Here is a 21,432-nt window from a genome sequence, read left to right as displayed (position 1 = left end):
CTGTCTGCGCTTCACGCCTCAAGCTCGGTCATCACTTGGTGACTAAACTCAGCTGACAGCTCCCTTTGGCCAGTTGAGACTGTCAGAATGTGTGTTTTTAAGTGTGTGTGTCCTTACAGGGAAATAACACTCACTCTCATGTGCGCAGACACACACACACACACACACACACACACAAACACACAATGCGGTACAGTAAGGGCTGGCAGCCTTTTCATGCATCAGTTCAGTACGAGGGAAGGCGTCAAGTGCAGGGGGAGGGGGGGGATCGTTGCCATGGCTACAGATTTTGGCTCTCTCTCTCTTTATTATTTCTGTCTCTCTGTATGACTGTCTGTCTGTTTCTCAGACTCCTTGTCCTGTCAGTGGGGGTTGGGATACAGGGTTTGGTTTATGAGCTGAGACCTGTAGCCTTGAGATGTAGGAAAAGTGGGCAGAGAGATGAAGAAGTGTATGGACACTCACCACAGATCATGTTCATACACCACATCAGAGGCAGCATAGGTTCATATTGTATTCCCAGCCTCAGTTGACTGTATTTTTTTCTTTATCCGTTCAGGCCTTTGTCAAGTGTCACTTTGACTACGACCCATCTCATGATAACCTGATTCCCTGTAAGGAAGCGGGGCTTAGCTTCAACAGTGGAGACATCCTACAGATTTTCAACCAGGAGGACCTCAACTGGTGGCAGGTCAGCACCGCCCCAAGAATATTTCAACAGAGAAATGTTAAACATCGATTGCTCGAGGTTAGGACGAAGAGATTTTATCTGTATGTGTGTTTCCCCTCACAGGCCTGTCACATCGAGGGGGGCAGTGCGGGTCTAATCCCGAGCCAGCTACTCGAGGAGAAGAGGAAAGCATTTGTGAAGAGAGATCTGGAGCTCGCCACCACAGGTACGCCTCTCAGCAGCACACAGCAGAGCAGAGAGCCACTTCTCATTATGCAGATTCGAAAGCGGGCTCCTCGCATCACAAACACACCGGCAACAAAGACAACATCTGTTCCTCTCCGTATCATACAAGCATTTCATCCTGCGCCGGGGCCGCTCAGCCTCCTCGTGCCTCGCCAGTCTGCATGCTTCGTCAGTCAGCACTGGAGAACTGGTAATGAGCATCAGCCGAGACTTAGGCAGGCCCCGATCCAATCTGCTGGTTATTAAGCTGCAGCATCTGACATTCACAAACAGCCCTCACGAGTGCTGATACGACCCCTGTAAATAGAAGCAAGGCTGATCAATAATCATCTCTGTGAGAGTGAAAAGAAGAAAAGCTCCTTTAGATTCATCTGAGTCCTCAACAGCCAGGTGGTGAGTCACAGCCGGCTGCGTGCCCTTCACTTGTGGAGGGGAGGAAGATGACAGCCCAACTGTACTGCCCTTGGAGCCCGGAAAGGACACATCTGTGTGTTAGCTCGTTTTCTATGTATTGTCCCGACTGAGAGGACGTTTTGAATAAAAAATCTGAACAGGTCTTTTTTGGATGGTTTAATCAAATCATAAATTAAGAAAATCACATCATTATTAGCACACAGTAAAGCTGCAAAGTGCACACAGTATTTGTTGTCACAGCTTGATGTGTTCTGAAATGAGGCGTTTGCTTCCATGCATGTCTCGGCTCAGGAGACATTTTCCCTGCGTTGCTAAATAATCTGCCATATTGAACAGACGCTCAGCAGATCGCCGAGTCACAGGTGTCCTCTGGCAGCAGACAGCGGACTAATCAATGTTAGCTCACAGTGCCATCTAGTGGAGCTGCCTCCCCGTAACCTTCTTGGACTTTGGATTTATGACCCAGCAGTGCTTTCAAAGACATTTCACCTTGATAGTGCATCATTTTAACAGGGGATTTGTCGAAGTGGCGGGCAGAGACAAGCACCAAGGTTGGAGGTTTGATCGTGTTTTGTGTGTCCGTCTCAGGTCCTCTATGCGCTGGGATGGGTGGTAAGAAGAAAAAAAAGATGATGTACTTAACGACCAAGAATGCAGGTACTTCCACAGTTTCTGTCTCGCATAAATTGGACTTATTTATTGTTTTATGTGTTTATTTATTGTGTTCTTCCCCCCTGATTTTAAATAGAATTCGACCGCCACGAGCTGCGGATATATGAAGAGGTTGCCAAGGTCCCGCCCTTCAGGAGGAAGACGCTGGTTCTCATTGGTGCGCAGGGGGTCGGCCGTCGCAGTCTGAAAAACAAGCTTCTGGTGTCGGATCCCCAGCGGTACGGCACCACCATCCCCTGTGAGTGCAGCCATCCATCATCACTGTGAAACCACATGCAGTGTTACACAATCTGTCATTTAGCGGTGTGCAACATATTCGTCTTTTATAGTTGTGGTGTTTGATGAATCTGCATACTTCTTTCTTTGTCCTCATGATCTGAAATCTCCTAGGGCCCAATCAAAATTATCTATGGTGCATGGTCTAAACCACAAGGCGCAAGTGCATTTAAGTCCAGTTCCATTTTGCTAGTTAAACAGTGGATTATCTGGGTGTAAAGTAAGGCGTATGCAAAAATGCAAAAAGATCATACATGCCTCTGTTTATCCTTCAGTCACCTCCAGAAAACCAAAGGTGGACGAGAGGGACGGCCAGATGTACTCCTTCATGACCCGCAGCGAAATGGAGTGTGACATCAAAAATGGCCGTTTCCTGGAGCATGGCGAGTACGACGGGAACCTTTACGGCACTAAGATCAACTCCATACACGAGGTGATAGAAACAGCAAAGATCTGCATCCTGGATGTCAACCCACAGGTAGAGGAAGCTTCACATATGTACTCTCTCTTTCTCTATGTCTCTGTTCCTCTCCCATGTAAACCTCCATCCACTTTTGTTCTGCAGTGTATTCAAACAAATTATGTACAGCTTGGTGCTACTGAAGTGTTTTCAGGCTGAGCACATCATCAATATATTAACAAAATGGATCTCTTAACGATCAGCATTACTCGCTGGAAACACTCAACTAATCTTATTTACGCACATTAGCTTGATGAATGTGTTGGATGAAGATGCTCCAGTTTGCGTTGTAATCACATTCTCAGCTTTATAATTGCGCGTTAGTCTCAGCTATTCCCATTGCTCGCTGTGCATCGATGCAGTGATTGTAAAAACGCCTCACTTAAATTTGTTTCTCTCCAAAGGCTCTCAAAGTCCTGCGGACGTCAGAGTTCCTGCCCTATGTAGTGTTCATCGAAGCTCCAGATTTTGAGGTTCTCAAAGCTATGAACAGGTCAGCGATTGAGTCAGGAGTGGTTACAAAACAGTTAACGGTGAGTGTGTGTTCTCTCATTTATCATCTCCTGTGACAAATACGCTCCTACATAAACATTCTTCTATCAAAGTTGGATTTCACTGTAGAGAGTGCTGCAGCTTCACTGATTTTAATTTTAGGATGAAATGATGGCTAAAATAAACCTAATCGTGTTCCCGTCACGCATAAACACAAACACTTAATCTCTTGAAATCTGGCTGTTATTGTTGTAGTGTTTTATTGTTTTGAAATTGTATTGATGTCAATGTTGGGGTTGTTGTTTTACAGTGAATACATATTGTCTTTAATTGTTTTCTTTTATACTGTAGTCTTAATTTTCTTCATAGAGATGTTGTCTGTGTGAATTAGCTTATCGCTCACTCTGGTAAAGCCCCTCTTTTCACCAAATTAGCTCTGGTTCTTGAACCTGTTTCTTTAAAGATCCTTTAAACCTTGGTGCTATCTAGCAAACCAGCCCCCGTTTCTGATTTTGAGTTGAACCATTGTGATCAAGGATTTGTCATCTACAGAGGCCGTTTCACAATGACTTGTTGAATATGTCGTAAGTTTGCAATTCAGGACAAGGAAAACGTTCTGGCTACGATCGTTTTTTGTTAGAGTTGGTCAAAATGCTCCAAATGGTTTCAACGGTTCCATGATGGTAGATAATGTGCATGATTCTGCTGTTTTGTCTCGTCACGCTGGTTTGATGTTGTCCGAAAAAAGTTGTCATATGATGTCATATGATGTCATATTCTATGTGATGATAGTAAGTGGGTTGTTTGCTTATGTGTCCAGTCTGCTTCCAATCCATCTGTGTTTTTAACATCTCTATTACTGATAGTTGTTTATTGAGGTCATTGTTACTACATCCAGTAGTTTTAGCTCTCGAAACTATAAAAAGGTTACAAAGACAATATTCCTACTAAGTTGTTCAAATGGCTAATAAAAAATAAATATTCTACTAATATTACTGCTTACATGCATGGTCCAATTAACGAACATTTGTTTAACTCTTATTTGTTTAACCACCTTCTTTTAAATGTTAGCATTGTGATATTTGTGCATTTCAAAAAAATCCTGTTGATTTCCAAGTATTTCATAATGTTTAAAATGAGATACCAGAAATATGGCTTTTCTGTTTGCGTGCACGTCGACCCAAGCTCTGCAAATGGCTGGCCAAGCAACGCTCAAGAGGCTGCGTGTCCTAAACTGTGATAGAAACCCTAATTGAGGCACATATTCTGAATGAATGCTCCTAAAACCTGTATGATATCAGCATATCACGTCCTTATCAGAATATGAGCTTATTTAAAAAATCCAATCAGATTATATTGTTTATATGACACGTAACACATTTAGAATATTGTAACATTTGGAACAGAGTGGAAAATGATTGTGCTTGTAAATGGGATCATTATATTATTAATTGGAATGTCTAATGTGTTTAATTTACTCAGCACAGAGGGATGCAAACAAGAAAGTTTAATTTCTATCATTTAACTAATTTCCGTTGCAGATCAGTAATTGCTGCTGCTCAATTTATTTTATTTTCTCCTGACGTTCTCACTGTCCTGCTCCGCTCCTTCCAGGACTCTGAACTAAAGAGGACGGTGGACGAGAGCGAGCGCATTAAGCGAGCGTACGGACATTACTTTGACCTCTGCATCGTAAACGACGGCCTGGAAGCGGCGTTCCGGAGTCTTAGGTTGGCGCTGGATAAACTGTCAACGGAGCAGCAGTGGGTGCCTGTCAGCTGGGTCTTCTGAAAGTCACCGATGGGCTTACCAGCAAGGTGCCAGGGCCTCAGGGTCGAAGAGCGGAGGACGATTAAGCTCCAGAGGGTGGGGGCTGTCTCCATGGAGTCATGGGTGGTGGAGGGCCAAAGCGTCATGAATCAGTGCAAATGACCAGCCTCATGTAGAGTGTTTTTGTACAAACTTAGTGTTCCTCTGTTGAGCCTAATGTCAAGTTGTATTTTTATTTGTCGGAATCTGAATAATTTAATTGATATTCGTTGAAAAGGATTTAGAGTTGATTATGAGGTTTAGTGCAATAGTGTGAGTGAGTCATTAACGTGGAAATAGACTTAGAGTAAAGAAGATGTTTTGAAGATAACAGTGCTCCGTCGAAAGGTTTTCATTGAACTTTTTAGCCTTTCCTACTTTACGTAGTGTAATGTTTACATTGGATCGGTAGGACAGATTGGTTGAAGAAAGATAGATACCAAATGTCATATTTGTATCAAATCCTCTATATTTTACCACTTGATCATACGGTATGATTGTATGTGTTCGGAAATGTGCTTTATCTCGTCTGTCACCACTAATTTGAAAAATGAACAGCAATAGATGATGTAATACAAAAAAAATAGACATGCAATACATGTACTCACACACTCACTGATATATATATATATATATAACACAATGGAGGCAGTGGGAAACTCTTTTATTGAGACATTTTGCATTAATCTTAAGGTCTCAACTTGTTTTTGTCTCCTTTTCAATGTTGATTACATTGTGCATTTGTCGTCTTATGCTGGTAAAGCGTCCGGCTACAGAGAGAGGGATCAGGCGATCGGATCAAAGCGTCCGACTGCTGCCTGCTCGATTCGGTTGGAGTTGTTTTTGTAGCACTGAGAACACTTAAACCCTCAAAGGAAAAAAAACAAATGACTAATAATGAAGAAGTAGCCTACAGTATGCACTGATTGTATAATGAAGGCAAACATATTCTTTCACAATACAGGCTGGGCAATTGATGGAACCATTTTTTTTGTTCTTTTCAATGTACAAACAGTAAGATATTTATCAGTGGCTTCAAATTCATACTTACTTTTGCCTTAACATGGTTCAAAAGCCAAGGAATCACTCTATCACTGTTCCGTCTTAGACAATAGAAAAGAAAATAATACTGGCAACTTATCTACTATTTATTTTATTTTTCCCTCAAACTTGTAAGTACTGTATTGTAATAAAGAGTATATAGTATAACATAGACAACAACCTGGTGCTTTGATGATTCTGCTGGTGTGTAGATGCAGTCGAACAACTACACTGTAGTTTTGATGTTCATATAAAAATGTATTAAAATGTTGAGAATAATGCTTCACTGTCTCTACGGTTAATAATAATAACGCTAATTATTCTAAGTCGAGATCAAAATATCACATGAAATAAATTACTATTCTTCAGAACACACGGAAACAACACAAATGTTTGCCGTCGGTTAAAACGGAGTCTAGCTGCTGGATGTCTGGCGTGACCTCTGTGGATGGTTCTGGGTCCTCGGTGAGGATGGTGTGGTCGGTTGCGAGGCTCCTGTGGGTGTCGTCCAGTGATGAAGCGCCAGAGGCAGCGTTATAGGGTACATCTCGTAGGCAGGTGGCGGGCCCCCCGGCCATACGCTTGTCAGCTTGGGGTCAAACTGCACGAAAGTGAAGTTGAATTATGCTCCAGTTTATCTTAAAATTGTTACACATTGTTTTATACTCGGCATTTTGAATGATATAATGTACATAGGAGCCTGCAGCTCTACAGAAACTAAGGCAGAACATGTTTCAGTGATCAGGAAATAGTTTGATGTTTTGGGAAAAACACTGTTGTCCTCATCCTGACTAGATGGTTAGCCTAGCCTACAGAAAAAAGACTTAAAAAAAGGCTAGGCCATCTCGTGGTGTCAGCTAGACGCCAGGAAGTTACTGTACCCAGTCGGACAAATAACCCTGAGTAAAACCACAAAATGGTATCAACACATTTTCACTATTTACTTTGAATTGGGCACTAATAATAATAAAAAAAACATGTTATTAATGAACTTTAGTGGTGCTTGTAGCCAGATTTTGTCACATTAGGACGAATCCAAGTGGGCTGCTTCAAGTCTGAATGCCAAGCTAAGTTAACTGACTGCAAGCTCGAAGTCGGTATCAGTCTTTCTTATTTTATAAGTCGAACAAGAGCACAAATAGTACGAAAGCCCATTCAGCAAATGCGGTGGGGAAAAACTGCTGCAAGTCACTATGAGACATGTTATCGATATCACCAGCAAGAATCTTAGAAAAAAATGACTTCGTGCTCCAAAGTAATAATAATCCTTCTCAAAATAATGACATACAGAGTTGAAGTATTGACTTAATATCTTCAACTGAGCATTCTGAACAGCTTTCTGAAAATAATTAGCATCCCAAAAATAATGAGAAACTTGGATCAATATTATGAGTTACTGTCACAAAGTGGCATGCATTAGCTAGCTTTTTGGCATTGTTTTGAGAAAGTTCTCATTATTTTGAAGTAATTAGTCATTCATTTTGGGTCAAGGTGGTCATTTGAGAAAGTTTCTCATACTGTAATGACTTGCGTGGTCTTTTCATCACACACACAGACTTCTGTAAATAGGCATATTTCTCAAAATGCCCAACTTTTCCTCTAACGAGTTTATTTAAACTGGAGTTTTAGAATATTAACTGGAGAACTGTCATCCATTTATAGTACCATAATATGTCTCTGTCACAACCGTCTTCTATGAGTTCCGCTGATTTTGTGACTCTCGGACCAAAATAACAATTGATTTCGGTAAAAGATGCTGCTGCTTGTTAGAAATATGAACAAATAAAAGATAAAGTGTTAACATCTTTGTTTACATCTGTCTGCAGTCACAGTGTCTGTTAGGACTTACTAACCAGTGAGTATGGTGGTGGTAGATCCACAGTGCTGTATCGAGGAGGGAATCTGTCGTAATGTATGCCAACTTCTGCCGGATCATCAGGCAAAGATATTGTGTGGACCTCCGAAGATGTGTTGCCATCCTGCGTTGTCTCTACGGTGACGTCATAGATGGCTCTTTTCTTTCTCGCGTGCCGATAGAGGCAGAAGAGTACCAAAGCTATGGTCACTGCCAAGGCCGGGGATCTAGGAACACATTATCATCATCGTGCTGAGACTTAATTATTTTGTGTTTCAAGTCAAAGATTCACAGAGAACTTCATTCTTGACTTTATTTGTCCACTTACAAGAATGGAAAGATGTTCCCCAGTGTACTCATGGCTGGAATGGTGTCAACCTGCCGACATTACTGTGAGAAAGGACAATAATTAAGACATGCAATGCAGCAGATACAACAAATACAATGTTGTGCAAATGCACTTTTATGACAGTGTGACAAATCTTTTCATCTATAATCTGTACCCAATTCTAAAATATAACGTAGGTTTAAATTTGTTTTAAGTTAGTCTTATAGTCACGGACAAGCTAGAATAATATATACCATGTCAGATTTAATACAGATAAAGAATAATACGGAAACTCTTCTGGATAGTTATAAAGTCTTTGCACGTGCACAATAATCAACAAGCAGGTGTGCTGACATCACGGGATATGATAATGAGCCAGGATTGACATGTAAGGGAGCCCACTGGAATGACAGGACCCTGCAGCGTTCCACCAACAATACCACCATTTTCAGAAGGACTTAACTTAAATCGAGATATGAGCTCAAGAATTAACATAAAAGATCAGCATACTGTTTGACTTTATACCGTCAAGAGTTTAACAACTGACAGTGGACCTTCATCCTATAAATCTCTTGCTCATCACATTTCGAAGTAAAGAAATAAATTGAAAACACATAATTCTGACAAAGGTTACCCCGATGTCACAGAATTAGAAGATATTTTGACTTTCTTTATCATTATGTTAGAGTGGTTTGAGTGCTTACCTTACTGAAGAATCCAAAACATACAGAAACTGTCCTGATCTGTGGGTGGCTATCAAAGGATAATGTGTCACTTAGTACACAACGTGAAGAGCGTTTTACAGCGTTATTGTCTTCTTTAAAGACACAGGACTGAGAGGTGTGTTTAGCCTCTTGGATGTGTCTCGTTGTACCTTGAACACCGCCATTCGGAAATCTGTTCAAAGCCACATTATGTAACTTTTTACATCTGAAAATAACAGCTTCAAAATCATTTCGATGGAACAGTGTCCTTTAATAGGGTGAATGGTGTCTCTATCACGTTCAGTGAGAGGATTTACTTCAAGATACACCTTTTCAACACATAACATTGTTATGATGTATTGAGTTTTGTTTGTTGGACAAATTATTACAGACCTTGGATTTGTATTCATCATCATGTTTATTTTTCTCCACTCAGACACCAAATCACACAAAATGCCAATTTCTGCATAATGTTGTTTTAACTCCAAAACCCAAATCTTTGCTTTCTGGAAAAACAAAACTGGACACATTTATTTATTCAATTTAAAATTTTATTAATTTCACAATTTTCTTCACGTGTATAAACAACTTTATTCTGCAAATTACACATGCTTAAATGTAACACCTTAACAAAACACATAAACAATGAGTGGCACAATGCAAATATTTTATCTCTTAAAGGTGCACTAATCATTCAATAAACACCTGAAATGATAAACAGAATGTGAATAACAGTTCTGACAGGACATTGTGATATCTGCTGAAGTTAGCATGCTAACCAGCTAGCACTGGTGTCCGGTTAACTCCCAGTTTGGACAGCTAGCTGCACAGCTAACTAAGCTAGCCATCTAACAGCAGCTACAGTTAGCAGTCACTCTAGTGATAAGCTCCCCCTATTTGACATGCAGAGGCTAACCATGCTAACTTCAGTAGAGATTTCTTTAACGCGACTACGAGGAACTTTTCTTTTTTGTTGACTCCAGCGCCTCCTTTAGACAATAGTGGTACAACACCAGTGGCTGCTGTTTTAAAGACCTTTGCTAGGGCGTGCCAGCGGTGCGTGCATTTGTTTTGGAAGCGAGGTGACAGAGAGATCACAGGATGGATCACGATGAGGTACTGTATTTATATGTGATGTATGTGATTGGACCTGAGCACGGGCATTAATAATAACTATATAAAAACAGCAGTCTTTTCGCGGATGGTCTCGTCTAATGATTATAATTGACCTATAACAGCAGATGAATCATGAGACAACCTCATTAACACTAAAACATTCCTAGTAGTAACTTTGACACAATATGTAGATGACGTTAAAACATGTATTTCTTCACCTTCTATTGATTATTTGGGTTTGTTGTTGTTTTTTTTTACTGAAAATCTTACATACTGCACCGTTAAACCTTACTCTATGGGCTTGGATAAGGGTAAAAAAGGAAGAGACCTGTTGAAAAATATCAGTTGTGTAGTTCTATAAAGACTTTTAGAGAATCTGAGGACAGATTCAGCCGAGAATCACATTCACAAAAGTACCTTTAAATTGCAACTTTTGGCCCTGATTCACAAAAGCGGTAAAAAAAAAGTTCTTTGTGTCACCTCACTGCTGACATTATTTGTGCACTCATTTTATTCTGACATCACATTCACAATCTTAAATCACCCGTTGTGACAGGTTCACAAAGGCGTATATACAACCACGTGTTTTGAAATGATTTCCCAACATCATTTCACAATGGCAAAGTGTTATTGACTTTTGGCTGGATTCCGCAGACCTGCCCTGTGACACAAGGTGCAGTGTGCTCCGGCTAGCAATGGGTTTGATGTGGAGGAGGAGGAAGGTGAAGGAGGTCTGTGTATGATGGTGGTGGGTCCTGATAGGATGGTGGTTCAAACTGGAAAAAAGAAGAAGAGACTTAAAAATCAACATCATTGACCAGAAAAAAAACAACTCAAGTACAACTCTAAATCACTTCAGCATGGCATATAGTAAATGTATGCATGTGATCAGTGCTGTACCCTGTATGGAGGAGGTGGGCTGACATTTCCTGAGCAGTACATGGGCGGGTCCCTGTAATTAGGTTGAAAACATGCTTGATATATTTCCATTGCTTCCTCGTCCTCCCGCTCCTCCTCATATACCGGGATGATGTATACAGACTGAGAGTTGGCGGGCCTCAGGACCCATTCCTCTGCCTCTCTGCTCTTCCTTCCAAGATAGCAACATAAAATCCACAGGGCCAAAGCAACGCATACCAAGGGAATCCTGAAATAAAGGACGGTTAACTATGATCTGAAGTTTACAAGTCTGTCACAATCGTCTTCACATGCTGAGGACAGATGAAATACTCACACAATTGCAGGATGTAAAATGTCCATGCCAGTTATATTTTCTTAAACAGGCGTCACAGCTGAGAGAAATGAAAAGAAATGAATGAAAAGATGGCCGATCTGATTTAAAACCATCGGTCTGTTACTGTGGTACTGTTTGACGTGCAACTTTGTGTTTAGTTTTACAATACAGTTCTACACAGAGAGTTCAAAGGTGGCTCTTTATCTTTCCATATCCTCAAATAACACCAGCATAAACCGAATGGAAGGACGTTTTAAGGAAGATATCATTACAGTGGGAAAGCCTTATGTCTCTAATACAGTACATTTTCTGCTCATCGTCTTCAGAACGGCAACCTTGTCTCCATAACACTACGGTTCAAAGTTACAACTGAAATCTGATCGGTCAAAGTAAAAGTAGGCCACTAAAGGCAGTAACAACACATTTCCTTACCTTGGTGTCCAGCTTCAGGCCTCAATGATCGAATGTTAAAGTTGGGATAAGCTGTCCTTTAATAATTCCCAAACAAGAAATAAACCTTTCCACCAAGTACAGGTCATGTGGTGGCAGTTACGTAGAGTGTAGACTTGCAACAGAAATTTTTATAGCTTCATTGACCTGTTTAAAGTAGCAGAACTCACAGTTTACAGTCGGTTACGTAAACCATTTATCACCTCTCAGCAGCGGGCTAAAGGCCGCCGGCTGTTAAGAGTGACTCGTTCTGATTAAGGTGCGTTGTTTGAAAGACCAACTAACCCAATGGAAGTCAGGTTTCCGACCTTATTAACCTGCCCTCATGATGTGTTTCATATTATACGAGACACATCGTGCAAAATACGCATTCAATCAAATATCCGAGCATGTCGGCTTTAGAACTGCGATGACAATCTCTGACAGCCAGGGTTTCATGTGTCACAAACCTGAGGAACCAACCCTGTCGACTTGCACAGTGGGACATTCCATCTCATTAAAGGTCATGTTAATAACATTTTCATGTAGACAAATCATTTTTAATAAAAAAACAAACATTACAGAGCTTGTAGAAAGGTGCAGAACAAAAGTATCTCTTTTCCTTTAAAATATTATCTTGATGTGAATTACTATTCTTTTTCAGTCGGGGTCCAAAATGATTGTTTTGTTTATCTCTGTGTAAGAACTCTGACAGCTTCTAAGAAGGTTTGTCAGCCAGTAGTACAACACCGCTGGTATCGCGTGATATCTGTGTTTTGTCAGTGCCGACAGTCTTAGTTGCCAGATTGTGGCGAAAAAAACACAGAGTGCACGTAACATACTGTAACAGAGCGTCGTGAATCTCAGCTGGCGTTCATGACGTTAGCAATGTTAGCTACAACTAACTGGCAGCCACTAGATGGGGGCAGATGGTTCAAACAACAGCGGTGTCGTATCGTGAATACAATGGAAGGGGGAGAGATGGAACGCCACATTTAGTGGCTGGATGTTGTCGATAACACCTTTAACATGCATTTTGCATTCTGAGTTTCCTTACTTTCCAAAACAAAACTTAGGTACATTCCACCCCCCTCTTCCAGCCTTGAGTCCAAAAGTGGTTTTAAATAGCAGAAATATGTCATAATAAAGGGCAAAGCGCTAACCTGGAAAATAGATAAGAGCAACCAGGGGAGTCCATGTTGCAGCTTGTTACTTAGGAATGCGGCCGAGGTGTTGTCAAAACATGTTGGAGGTATCTGTACTGCAGCTGAAGAAGTCCCAGAAACAAAAATGTATAATTTGAGGCTCACACTGTGCCATTCAACACGGACGAAACCGCTCAGGGTTAAGCCGCGGCACACATCCTGTTTAAAATCTTTTATTTATGCTTAACGTTGATCTCAGGCCTGAAAATATTCTCCGCTCTGTACAAGCTTCACAGATTCATCTGAGGAAGAAAACCGAGCATGCTCACAGTGTTAACGCCAGAGACACTCTATGAGGAGTAAAATCATCCAGTAACATGAACAGTAATGTCTGTTAGTGTAGAGGTGGAGGTGGAGGTGGTGGTGGAGGAGGAGGGGGCACAGCTCCAGACCCTATTGGAGGTGGAGGAGGTGGTGGTGGCACAATGCCAGATGTGCCAGTCTGAGGTGGTGGTGGAGGAGGAGGAGGTGGGGCACCTCCTGCTGCAGGAGGTGGAGGAGGTGGTGGTGGAAGTGGACTGCCTCCTGATACTGGAGGAGGTGGCGGAGGTAGAGGGGATCCCCCCCCTACAGGGGGAGGTGGAGGCGGGTACATGCCATGTGATGGAGAGATTGCTGGCGGAGGGGGAGGTGGCGGGACACATGTGGGTGAGGTCAAGAAGGGGGGAGTGGGGAGGCCAGTGTCCATGGAGGGAGGCGGCGGTGGTGGTGGAGAGGGCATAGTGGGGTCCAAATTGGCAGTGGGAGGAGGAGGGGGAGGCTGGCTGACGTTGGTGGGGTTGGAGACGGTTTGCAAGGTGGGGACTGAAGGTGGAGGCACAGCAATGCCAAGATTGGATCTGTATACAAGAGACAAAGAAAATAAACCTTCAGCTGCAGTCATGACGCTGTAGGGTCTTAAAGGAAAAGTTAGCCAGAAAGCCTAGCTTAGCTTAACCTAGCTTAGCTTAATGTGAAGACTGGAAACAACGGGAACAGCTACAGTGCAGCCTGGTCCGTCCAAATGTAACAGAATGCACCTACCAGCACCTCGAAACGCACTAATTAACAGGCTAAATCTCACTTGTCTCTTGGTTATATGACTATTTTTTGGCATAAGAACCCAAAAACTGTGTAGCACATAACGGCCTGTTAAAACACAACATGTAGTTTCTACACTTTGATTTTTGGTGCAGACTAAACAATGAATGTTTATTCGTGAGCTTCAGTGGAGCGAGCCGGTGCTAGCTGTTTCTCCCAGTTGCCAGTCTTTTATGCCAAGCTATGCTAACTGGCTGCTGGTTCCACATTTACAAGACCTAGCCTACATGAGAGTGGTGTCGTTTTTCTTTTTATCTAACTTTCCTAGAATGTCAAACATTTCCTTTTCAATCTTAAATTTGAACTGTGCTTGAAAAATGCATTATTTCTCACAAATCCATACAAAAATTAAAGTGAAAAACACAAGTTAAACGAAGGTACAGTATAGCACGTTGTAATTATTGAGTTTTAGCAGTCCAAAGGCTTATAGTGTTAAAGCTGGACCGAGTTAGGCTAGCTGTTTCCCCTCGTTTCCTTGTTTTTATGCTAAGCTAGGCTAACCTGCTGCTGGCTGTAGCCCAATATTCAACAGACAAATATGACAGTTGTATAAATCTCTTCATTAACTCTCTATTATGCCTGTGATATTGTTTTAAACATGAGTGTTTGCAATCCTGATTGTTTAATCGTGATCAAAATATTGCTATTAAAGGGAAAGTGAGGACTTTGTCTCCATACACAGGGATGTCGTTGGATGCAGTGCTCTGTATGCTGTCTGTTGTCCCTGCTCTCTTTCTGGGCTGCTGCTCAGTGACCTGTTTGGGAGAAAATGAACAAGGGACAAAAATAATGGAATAACACATCTCTGCACTGCACTCAGGCGGATAGCAATATGCTATAAATCCATAGTCCCTAATGGAAAGTAACGAAAAGTGTGTGAATTCAAACTGTTTTCAATTTAGTGTCCGACTTACCTGAAAAAAACTGTGTCCGATGGAGTCCAGGGTGGAGTACGATATCGACACTCTATTGTAGCTTTTCTCTGGCTCCTTGCCTGAAGCCGGTGGGGTCAGAGGTTTGGCACGATTCTTGGTTTTGGGGGTCGTGAAAGCACCTATCTCTCTCCGGGCTACCTTCTCGTAGTGGATAGCTGCAGCCTGGAGAAGAGAGAGCGCAGCGCGCGAACAGCCTCCATCAACAATACACGAGAACTCCATTTCCACATCACACATCTTCCCTTGAGAGAGTCTCTTTTATAGAGAACAACAACAAGAAAACAAATGGAGGAACCAAACTAACCCCAGATTAACAGTACAACAGAAAGGTGACCAGAAACCTGCACACTTGTTGGTGTTCCTCACCAGTGACAGCAGGTTGACCGAGGACTCCATATCTTTGATCTGCATGGCCTGTGTGTCCAGCAGCCTCAGCAGGGTGCTGGCCAGACTGTTGATCTGGTAGGTGACACTGGCCAGCGACTGGGCAGCCAAAGCTTTGGCCTCTTCAGCAGCCTTGGCCGTATCCTCTGCCTGCAGAAAGATATCTTATTTAAATACCATGATAGGTTATAGATGTTGTGACGGAAGACATACTGAGATCTTTCACCTTGTAGAAATGGACCACGGCCCCCTGGTAAAATAGTTGTCCACCCCACTTGGCATAATCTGCTTGTTTCTGATATTTTACAATATAACTAATTTATTTACTGTAAATCAATAGTGAATATAAGGTGAAAATAATAAATGCATGGACAGCCAGTCACTCTTGACAGTCCGTGGCCTTATGCCGGCCCCTTCTGCCCCCCCTCCCATGAAAAACTTCTGGGGGTGCCCCTGCCTAAAGTTTGTTGGGTAATTGAAGGTAAGTTTAAAAAGTACAATATTTATTATTCAATATTTATATTTCTGAAATGTAGTGAAGTAGAAAAATAAAGTAGCAGGGTATGGAAATACTCAAGTGTAGTACAAGTACCTCAGATTTGCCCTGAAGTACAACACAGTAGTTACAGTAGTAACATTCCACCACTAAAAGCCTCAAACGCTTTTCATTCCTTTAAAGGTGTATCTATAATAAAGCCATGCCTTCAGAGGACATTGTTGTGGCTGTTTTTACGAGCATTACTCACCTGTAGATAATTGTTCTCGCAGTAATCCGCCACTTGGAGGAGGTTTCTCTGGTTGTCAACGAGACCCTTCCTGGCAGCCGGCGCCTCCTGTAAAATCTGAGAAATAACTTCGGAAAACTTCTTCTGCTCCGTCATTTCTCCCATCTTGACTGGCTGACAAAGCCCCGTTTAAATGTCTCCCTAACGCCACCGGAGGAGGATGTAGAAGAAATCTGGCAGGAGTCTGTCGGGGCGGGGAGGTGTTTTGGTCTGAAGGCGGAATTCCCGCAGGGTGCAGATATTCACCGTGTCAGAGCAGCTGGGCTCGGGGCAGGGCTACCTGCAGACACCCAGAGACACCGGAGGACAGGTAACATCTGCCTCTGACGGTCACATCACCTCACTGACATGTGTATTATTACAGGATATGGTGGTTTAACATAGCTAGTAAAATATAAAATATGATTCCAGGTTTTTATCACAACTTATGAGCGGACTTGACAGTTTTACTTGTAGTGTCTGTAAAATCCACTAGAGGTCAGTGCAGTCTAGAGAAAGTGCCTCTCACAGTCCGTGGATAGACTGATGCTTACTAGACCCAGTGAGGATGAGAGTGATGATGATGATGATGATGATGATGATGAAAGACTACAGACAGTAACACCCAAACAGTGGGAAGTTCATTCATAAGCTTTGGTATCAGTTTAAGTGAACATCAGCTGGGCTGGATGGTGCTGGAACACTGTTATTACTAAATATTCAGCCAAGTCAAAAAACATTGTATTGTTCAGGATGTCCTGTATAAACAACTGGAATTCCACAACATCCTTGATTATGTGTGTGTGTGTGTGTGTGTGTGTGTGTGTGTGTACAATGGCCTGATTCCAGTTTTTGAAAGATTTCTTTTGGTTTATACTGTATGTTTACAGTTGGATGTAAGGTCCAACATAGTGGTGTATGTGGGGGTGTGTTTAGTGCACGTGTGCCATGTGACGAACGTGAATAACATTTTATGGCCATGTATATATATGTTACACGTATCTGTAAAAAGGTCACCTGGCTGTTTACATGCTGCAGCTCTACAGACTTTGGCACACTGAGCTCAGCCACGACCTGATTTTCTTGCAGCTATATTATTTTTAATATTTTATCTTATCTAAGATGAGAGCCGACTGAATGACCTTCGGCAGCGGGAGCAGGGACACTGCAGTTCATGGCGGCACAGTAAAAATCACTCAGATCTGTGTTTTTTTCATGTTTCAGTTCATGCTTTTGGCTCTAGGAAAAAATGTGTCAGTCATTCATGCGTTCCAAGATGAAGGATCCTAATGACTCAGCTGATCCCCTGACTGCATAGTACCATGACCCTGGTATACGTTGTTTTGTGAGAAATATCCCAATAACTATTAAATGGATTGCCATGAAATCTGGGGCAGGCATGTCCACAACTTTGTCACCGTGATGCCCCCAAGGCCACCTTACAGTAAATCAACTAAGAAAATAAGATTTAAAAAAATGAAAGAAATGCATAGCCAGATAGTCAATTTCAACCATCTGTCAATGCCTCCTCTTCCCCCCTTCTGCCTTTTGGTGGCCATCCCAAGATTTTTAGTGGCCTCTTCTGCCCCCTTTGCCCCCTGTCTCTCAGGTTTAAACTGAACATATATACTATATATACTTCTACTGAAGCACCTTAGACATCAACACTTTGTAAATTTAAATCCACGATCAAAACCATTCGCCTCTGTTTGTAGTTGCTTTAACTGACTTGTTTTTGAATCTTTTATGAACGGTACTTATAAACCTACCTTTTATGTGATAACGGTGATAAACCGAGTTGCACACTGTTTAATCACCTCAGCTGACTTTCCCTGCACATTCAGTCACGAAGTCATAAAGCTTTGAGAAAAAAAAAAAAGTTTTGCCTTTTTTGGTGAAATGGTTCTATTTCTCCGTATTCCATAAAACATGCATACCAGATCTCGCTCAGCTTGCCCTCTAATGATGATGTGATCGTGAACAGCAAAGACATTATTCGCTAATGTTCTTTTTTAAAGCAATCTGATGGTTGTTCCTTTGAGCCTCGGTCCTCCTCTGAAAGTTATCCAAACTTCTGTCACGCATCATATGATTTATAATGTTGTGGTGAGTTTGCTGTTTAACATCATGCGCTGTTATCAATCTGATGTTACTTAAATTGCACAATCATGAGGCCATTCACTACTGATAAGAATTTATGGACGACTTTATTACTTTATTGAACAGTGTTTTTTCCCCTGTGCTCAGCACAATGTGGAGTCATCATTTTAAAATACAAATAATCAAGCCATCATATAGCTTGAAAAAAAAGAATTGGCTGCAAATTCTTACCATGCCGACTACAATGATATAGACTCACACGAAATATGCATCTTGTGTGTTGTAATGCGCAGCGATAAACCCTCTCAGTCTCTGACAGTGACAAATAGCTATGATTCTGTCTCAATCAATCAATCAATCAATCAATCAATCAATCAATCAACTTTATTTATAAAGCACTTTTCATACATGAGTATGTAGCACAAAGTGCTTTACACAGGAAACATAAAACAATAATAAAGAAAGCCCCTCCCTCCCACCCTCTGTACTATATACATGCACACATACGTACACACACATACACACACACACACACACACACACACACACACACACACACACACACACACTTACTACAGGAAATAAGGAGACATGGCAAGGCACTGAGGATTGAGGAAACGCCACCTTTGGGGCCGTCCACACTGGGAGGAGTCACAGGCTGTGCCACGGGGGGCACCAGTGCCCAGGCCCCCCGACCCTGACAGACAACGACTGGCTGGGCCAAAGGGACCCAGGGACAGCACCCCCAGCAGCATCCCAGACACAGCTCCCAGTGTGGAGGACCCCCCTGAGGAAACTCTGGAATTAACCCTTAAAAACTAAAAACATAAGATAGGATAAAAACCCTGACAAAAGATAATTTAAAGAAGTGAACAGTTAAAAGGATAAAATGCATAAGATAATAATAATAATAAATAAAATAAAATAGTATCGAAGATAAATAATAAAAATTAAAAAAATTAAAAATTATTTAAGATGAAAATAGTTTAAAAAAAACAAACAAACAAAAAAAACAAAAAAACAAAAAACAAAAACAAAACAAGATAGGAACAACAACATAAAATACGATAGAACCACATAAGAATGGAATAAGAATTTAAAATATTAGTTAAAAGCCTGATTAAAAAGGTGTGTCTTTAACCTTCCCTTAAAAATATCAACAGTCTCTGCAGACCTGAGGTTCTCCGGCAGGCTGTTCCACAAGCGGGGGCCATAGTGGCTAAATGCCGCCTCACCGTGGGTTTTAGTTCTTGGTTTTGGTAGGGATAAAAGGCCAGAGCCGGAGGACCTCAGGGTCCGCGAGGGTTGATATGGTAAAAGCAGGTCAGATAAGTAGGAGGGCGCAATGCCGTTAAGACATTTAAAAACCAGTAAAAGAACCTTAAAATCGATCCTGAAGCGCACGGGGAGCCAATGCAGTGACTCTAAAACTGGTGTAATGTGCTCCCGCCCTCTGGTCCTCGTCAGCACTCGTGCGGCTGAGTTTTGGAGTTTTGTAATAATTGGAGATTTAGAGTACTCTTTTTGGGAAGACCAGAGAGCAGGGCATTACAATAATCTAAGCGACAGGAAATAAAAGCATGCATTAGCACCTCCGTAGTGGCCTGGGAGAGAAACGGGCGGACTCTGGCTATGTTCTTAAGATGATAAAAACCTATTTTTGTCATATTTCTGATATGTGGAATAAAATTCAGCTCAGAATCAAAAATCACGCCCAGATTTTTTACTGATTGTGTTGGTTTAAAATGTTGTAGTTTTGGAAAAAGTTTCTCTCTCTGGCCTTCAGGACCTATAACTAAAACCTCAGTTTTGTCCTGGTTGAGCTATAGGAAATTCACTGCCATCCATGACTTGATGTCTACAATGCAGTTAAGAAGGGCATCAATTTGATCTGTTTCATCAGGAGACACGACAATGTACAGTTGTGTGTCATCAGCGTAACTATGGAAGCTGATGCCGTGTCTCCTGATGACATCCCCAAGAGGAAGCATGTAAAGATTAAAAAGAAGTGGACCTAAAATTGACCCTTGGGGAACCCCACATCCAATTTCATGGGTTCCTGAGGAGCATGTATCCATACTTACATCAAAGCATCGATCTGTGAGATAGGAACAAAACCAGTTGAGGACAGTACCAGAGAGGCCGACCAGATGGCTGAGTCTGTTTAATAAAATGTGATGGTCTACTGTATCAAAAGCAGCGCTTAGATCCAGTAGAACCAACACTGTGAGCTTTTTGTTATCTAAATTCCATCTGATGTCATTTAAAATCTTTACAAGTGCTGTCTCGGTACTGTGGTTTCTCCTAAAACCAGACTGATGTTTCTCTAAGATGTTATTTCTGTTTAAAAAGTCATTAACTTGGTTAAAAACCAGTTTTTCTAAAATTTTACTTAAAAACGGTAAGTTGGATACAGGTCGGTAGTTGTCAAAAACGTTGGGGTCTAAGTTGCTCTTCTTAAGAAGGGGCTTCACCACTGCCATTTTGAAGGCGGTGGGAAAGACACCCATCTGAAGAGAGCAGTTCATGATGTTTAAAAACTGTTCCTCAAAGAATCCATAAAATGATTTTAAGAGTGATGTGGGAATTGGGTCTAAAGGGCAGGTTGTTGGGTTTACTTGGGAGAATACTCGACCAAGTGTCCTTGCATCAACCAGGGCAAAACTCTCCAGTGTTTCCTCAGGCAAGGACAACAGTTCAGATGCGTTAACAGATAAAACTTGATGGGATAAGAGGCAGGATCTGATGTCCTTGATTTTGGTTCTGAAGTGGTCTGCAAAGTTCTCGCAAAGATCGTCTGTGGGTGTCTTAAAAACTTTATTAGAGTTAGAAGCCGTTAAAATATTAAAAGTGGAGAAGAGGAGTCGGGGGTTATTTTTATGGTTGGTGATGAGTTGTGAGAAATGGGAAATTCGTGCCTTTCTGACTGCATTATTGTAGCTTTTGAGTTGTTGACGTAAAATCTCGCAATGAACTGTCAGTTTATTTTTCCTCCATCTTCTCTCTGCACTCCTGCATTTTCTTTTCAGTTCATTGATTTCCTTGTTTTTTCTCCACGGGGGTGTAGGTTTTCTTTTTATTGTTTTTGTTAAAAGTGGAGCTACTGAGTCAAGAGTTGACTTCAGTCTACTGTTAAAATTATCAACGATAAAATTACAAGGTGCAGGTAAAATTTCAGCAGGAGTGCTCTGTAAAATCCCCATGAAATTTGCAGCCAC

The 21,432-nt window shown here is 41.6% G+C and overlaps 2 protein-coding genes and 1 long non-coding RNA gene across 5 annotated transcripts in view; 1 reads left to right on the top strand and 2 right to left on the bottom strand.

The window, feature by feature from the left end:
- Positions 1 to 6,359, top strand: part of mpp2b (MAGUK p55 scaffold protein 2b) — a 50,710-nt gene extending 44,351 nt beyond the window's left edge. For all 3 annotated transcript variants that reach the window (XM_030400856.1, XM_030400855.1, XM_030400854.1), the window contains 7 exons: positions 560 to 691; positions 794 to 896; positions 1,919 to 1,987; positions 2,079 to 2,240; positions 2,554 to 2,756; positions 3,143 to 3,271; positions 4,845 to 6,359. In XM_030400856.1, coding sequence (XP_030256716.1) covers positions 560 to 691; positions 794 to 896; positions 1,919 to 1,987; positions 2,079 to 2,240; positions 2,554 to 2,756; positions 3,143 to 3,271; positions 4,845 to 5,021 — 975 coding nt within the window. In that variant the 3' untranslated portion in view covers positions 5,022 to 6,359. The remainder of the gene's footprint in view (positions 1 to 559; positions 692 to 793; positions 897 to 1,918; positions 1,988 to 2,078; positions 2,241 to 2,553; positions 2,757 to 3,142; positions 3,272 to 4,844) is intronic.
- A 3,142-nt stretch (positions 6,360 to 9,501) lies between these two features.
- Positions 9,502 to 11,911, bottom strand: LOC115570721 (uncharacterized). The gene is made up of 4 exons (XR_003981802.1): positions 11,750 to 11,911; positions 11,318 to 11,375; positions 10,984 to 11,230; positions 9,502 to 10,859 (listed from the first exon to the last, which is right to left on the bottom strand). It is a non-coding gene; the product is annotated as an uncharacterized LOC115570721 (long non-coding RNA).
- Positions 11,912 to 12,284: 373 nt separating this feature from the next.
- On the bottom strand, positions 12,285 to 16,319 carry abi3b (ABI family, member 3b). Its single transcript, XM_030399414.1, has 5 exons — positions 16,097 to 16,319; positions 15,333 to 15,500; positions 14,946 to 15,128; positions 14,710 to 14,786; positions 12,285 to 13,790 (listed from the first exon to the last, which is right to left on the bottom strand). The coding sequence occupies exons 1-5, from the start codon at positions 16,238 to 16,240 to the stop codon at positions 13,286 to 13,288; spliced, it is 1,077 nt and encodes a 358-aa protein (XP_030255274.1). The 5' UTR covers positions 16,241 to 16,319; the 3' UTR covers positions 12,285 to 13,285.
- Between the last annotated feature and the right edge of the window lie 5,113 nt (positions 16,320 to 21,432).

The sequence above is a fragment of the Sparus aurata genome, chromosome 20, assembly GCF_900880675.1.
Source record: "Sparus aurata chromosome 20, fSpaAur1.1, whole genome shotgun sequence".
Lineage (NCBI taxonomy): Eukaryota > Metazoa > Chordata > Actinopteri > Spariformes > Sparidae > Sparus > Sparus aurata.
The sequence above is the reverse complement of the archived record's forward strand: the minus strand, read 5'-3'. Positions and strand labels throughout refer to the sequence as shown.

Excerpts from the sequence above, each read along its gene's own strand:
- abi3b (XM_030399414.1), bottom strand. The coding sequence starts at position 16,240 with ATGGGAGAAATGACGGAGCAGAAGAAGTTTTCCGAAGTTATTTCTCAG. Across the intron at positions 15,501-16,096 it reads GCGAGAACAATTATCTACAG|GCAGAGGATACGGCCAAGGC; the intron begins GTGAGTAATGCT and ends ATCTTTCTGCAG. Across the intron at positions 14,787-14,945 it reads TCGGACACAGTTTTTTTCAG|GTCACTGAGCAGCAGCCCAG; the intron begins GTAAGTCGGACA and ends TCTCCCAAACAG.